Source organism: Lactuca saligna, chromosome 2 (genome assembly GCF_052625555.1).
Source record: "Lactuca saligna cultivar CGN05327 chromosome 2, ASM5262555v1, whole genome shotgun sequence".
Taxonomy (NCBI): domain Eukaryota; kingdom Viridiplantae; phylum Streptophyta; class Magnoliopsida; order Asterales; family Asteraceae; genus Lactuca; species Lactuca saligna.
Window position 1 is genome coordinate 87,881,504 of NC_136418.1, and position 3,242 is coordinate 87,884,745.

Consider the following 3,242-nt stretch of genomic DNA (forward strand, 5'->3'; position numbering starts at 1 on the left):
GAATCTCTACATAGAATGCCAATAAGCCGATAAAATAAGTTACAAATATTATTATAACTATAAAAGAGTTATAACAACATAAGATAAATTTATGTCTCAAATATTCTATTGATTTTGATATCCAAAGATTTACAAATTCTCAACAACCCTAAATGCCCTAAAAACCTAAATTTATGAAATTTAACCTTAAAAATTCTATAAAAATAGTTATGAACCTCATAATATGATCTTATAATAATTAAAATTATAAAAATGCATTCAAGGAAAATAAAATTTAACTCATTAACATTTACCCTTAATTTATAAATCAAAAATTGAGGTTTGATGAATAAAAACTTGATTTTAGTGCACATTTTATATAAAAATTTAGATATTTTTATAAAAGAACTTAAATTTTAGACAAAATTGCAAATTTGGTCCCCGTGTTATGTCAAAACTAGCATGTTTAGTCCAAAATGGGTTTGACTTGCAAGGATGGTCCAATAGTTTCTATTTGTTGCGAGTTTAGTCCAATGGCTTAATAGTCGTTACCAAGCTCCCGTTAAATTATCCATGCCCCTCTCACTTAAGGGTATTTTAGTCTATTAATCTAGCCCCTTTATTATTTTATTGTTATTTAGTCCATAAAGAGACTACACCGTCTCTATTATCGTCTCCAGCAATAAGCCCTAACTATCACTCCCTCTCTGATTTCATCTTCTCCATCGATCACCCCCCCTATGATTTCATCTTGTCCATCGACAATGGTGATGTGCTTCTGCAAAAAGTGGGCGATAGTTCGGACATCATGGACAGATAACAACCCAGGGCGCCGATTTTGGGGATGTCCTGACCCGGTAAGTATGTTACACTTTATTTTGACGACTGCTCCCTTATGATCTAATGTTTCTTCTTTTTTTTTTTTCAAGAATTCATCATGTGGGTTTATTGGGTGGTATGATGAACCCATGTGTGCTCATTCCAAAGTTATAATACCAGGGTTGCTAAGGACAATAAATAAGCTACGAAAAGCAATGGATGATATAAAAGAACAAGCAAGCAAGCATGAAAAAGCAATGGAGAAGATTAAAGAAGAAGCAACTATTTTGAAATATTACCTAGTCTATAGTTGGATTTTTTTGTTGTTGTTGTGTTGGTGTTCTTGTTGTAAGTCCACAAGTTGATTGTGGTTATCTTTTGTAATAGGATAGGGGTATATGTGTCTGGTTTAAGTAGTTTTTTTGCTAATGTGGAACATTATTGTAATGCATAGTAATGGTAGTGAAAATTTAGTTTATATTGACCAATTATGGATTTGTTCTGTTGTTATACATAACCTTCTAAAGATAACATATAATACATCCATAAGTAGTTAACACAAAAGCATACTAAAGACATAATACATATTACCATCTTCAAAATACATGTCATAAGTTAATTGAAAACAAAGTTATTGCAACAAAAGACATCCTGCATCTAGGAATCAAACCAAACTTGTTCATAAAGTCAAACCAAAAGATAAAACCAACATAGACCATGAAGTCCCTCCCTGACCTTTGCAAGTCCTGGAGTTGTGCCCTTTGTTTCCACACTTACTACAAGTCACGCTAACAAACTTTCTTGTTAGTTTCCCACTACCATGTGGACCATGACCATGAATCTCACTAGGAACAACATCTGACCTTTGACTCTGACTTTAACTCCTGCTTTGACTTTTCTCCTCCATGTATTTCCTTCTCTTCCTCTTGGGTCTCCCAGGTTGATTACAGTGTGGGGGAGGTGTGATCTGCATTGGACACTCACTTCTAGGCCATAGTGCCCGACCTTTAATTGGTTCCACCTTGTACCCATATGCAGTTTTCCAAGTTTGTAGCCAGTGCACCTTGTGGACATAAGTATGGAGCTCGTGTACACACTCACCATGATCTGCTTTGTTATACAACACAGAAATCACATATCTGCAAGGGATACCTCTTAATTCCCATATCCTGCAGCTGCATACCCTTTCATGCATATCAACAACATGTTGATCATTCCATGGGCCTTTGACTTGGTATTTTTCATCACCACACCATTCTGCAATGTACAGAGTAGCAACTGCTTCATTCTTCTCCATGATCTTTGTTGCTGTTGGGGTGAGTGGGCCTACACACTTTTTTTGCACCTTGAGGAGATTGCATATCCTCTTCATCATATATTCCCTAATAAACTCCAAGCAGCTCATAATTGGTTTGTCTCTCCTATCAACCAGCTTGCCATTAAACACCTCACAAAGGTTGTTTAACAACATGTCTATGTTTGCTCTCCCTGTATATAAAAGGGTTAAAATTTGGCACTGTAATGGTTAAACTCTGGCACTATAATTGTTAAACTTTGGCACTGTTTCCATTAAACACCTCACAAAGGTTGTTTAAAATGTGCATGTAATGGTTAAACTCTGGCACTGTTGTAGCTGTGGCACAATCCCAAAGGTGATCTTCATATTCCTTAGTTCTCCATTGTTTCTGCATGTTGTCATGTATATGTCCGAGACAGAACCTATGCTCAACACATGGGAACAGTTGACTAACTGCTTGTAGCAAACCCTGGCAACAAATTACACATTATTAACAAATAAACATTAAAAATCATATATAAACAACCATTACCTTTTGTTTGTCACTAACAAAAGTGAAATTAGAAATAGCATGTAGATCCAAGTCATCACCAAGACATTCAAGGAACCACTTCCAAGATTCACAGTTTTCAATCTCTACAATGGCATATGCAAGTAGGTATATGTCTACAATGGCATATGCAAGTGGGTATATGCCATTGTTGGAATCTAATCCAACTGCAGTTAAGATCTGGCCTGGATAAGGGCCTTTCATATGAGCCCCATCGAAATCTCTTAAACAAGCTTTGAATCCCTTCTTCATCCCCCCATAGACAAACATAGATTCTTTTGAAACATCTTGAAGTGCAATTTACCAAATTAGATTCTGAAACATCTCCATGTTCTAATTTGACTGTGGTATCAGGATTGGTTGATTGCAATTCAAGGATATAGTCTCTCAGAACTTCATACTATTTTTTGTAATCACCCACTACAATCTTTTTTGCATATGCTTTAGCTCTAAAAACTTTATGAATTGAGCAACCCACTCCATACTTCTTCTGTAATTGTTCTTGGAGAGCTTTAACTAGGATAGTAGGGTTGGATTCTACCTGATCCATGATTTTTTTGGACATAAACTTTGTTGCTGCAGATCTCACCTTCCTTG

General features: G+C 35.7%; 1 protein-coding gene across 1 annotated transcript; it reads right to left on the bottom strand.

Annotated features, from left to right (window-relative positions):
- Positions 1 to 1,675: 1,675 nt before the first annotated feature.
- On the bottom strand, positions 1,676 to 2,897 carry LOC145029846 (uncharacterized). The gene is made up of 3 exons (XM_078978301.1): positions 2,628 to 2,897; positions 2,381 to 2,564; positions 1,676 to 2,286 (listed from the first exon to the last, which is right to left on the bottom strand). Exons 1-3 carry the CDS (start codon positions 2,895 to 2,897, stop codon positions 1,676 to 1,678), a joined length of 1,065 nt encoding a protein of 354 aa, XP_078834427.1.
- Between the last annotated feature and the right edge of the window lie 345 nt (positions 2,898 to 3,242).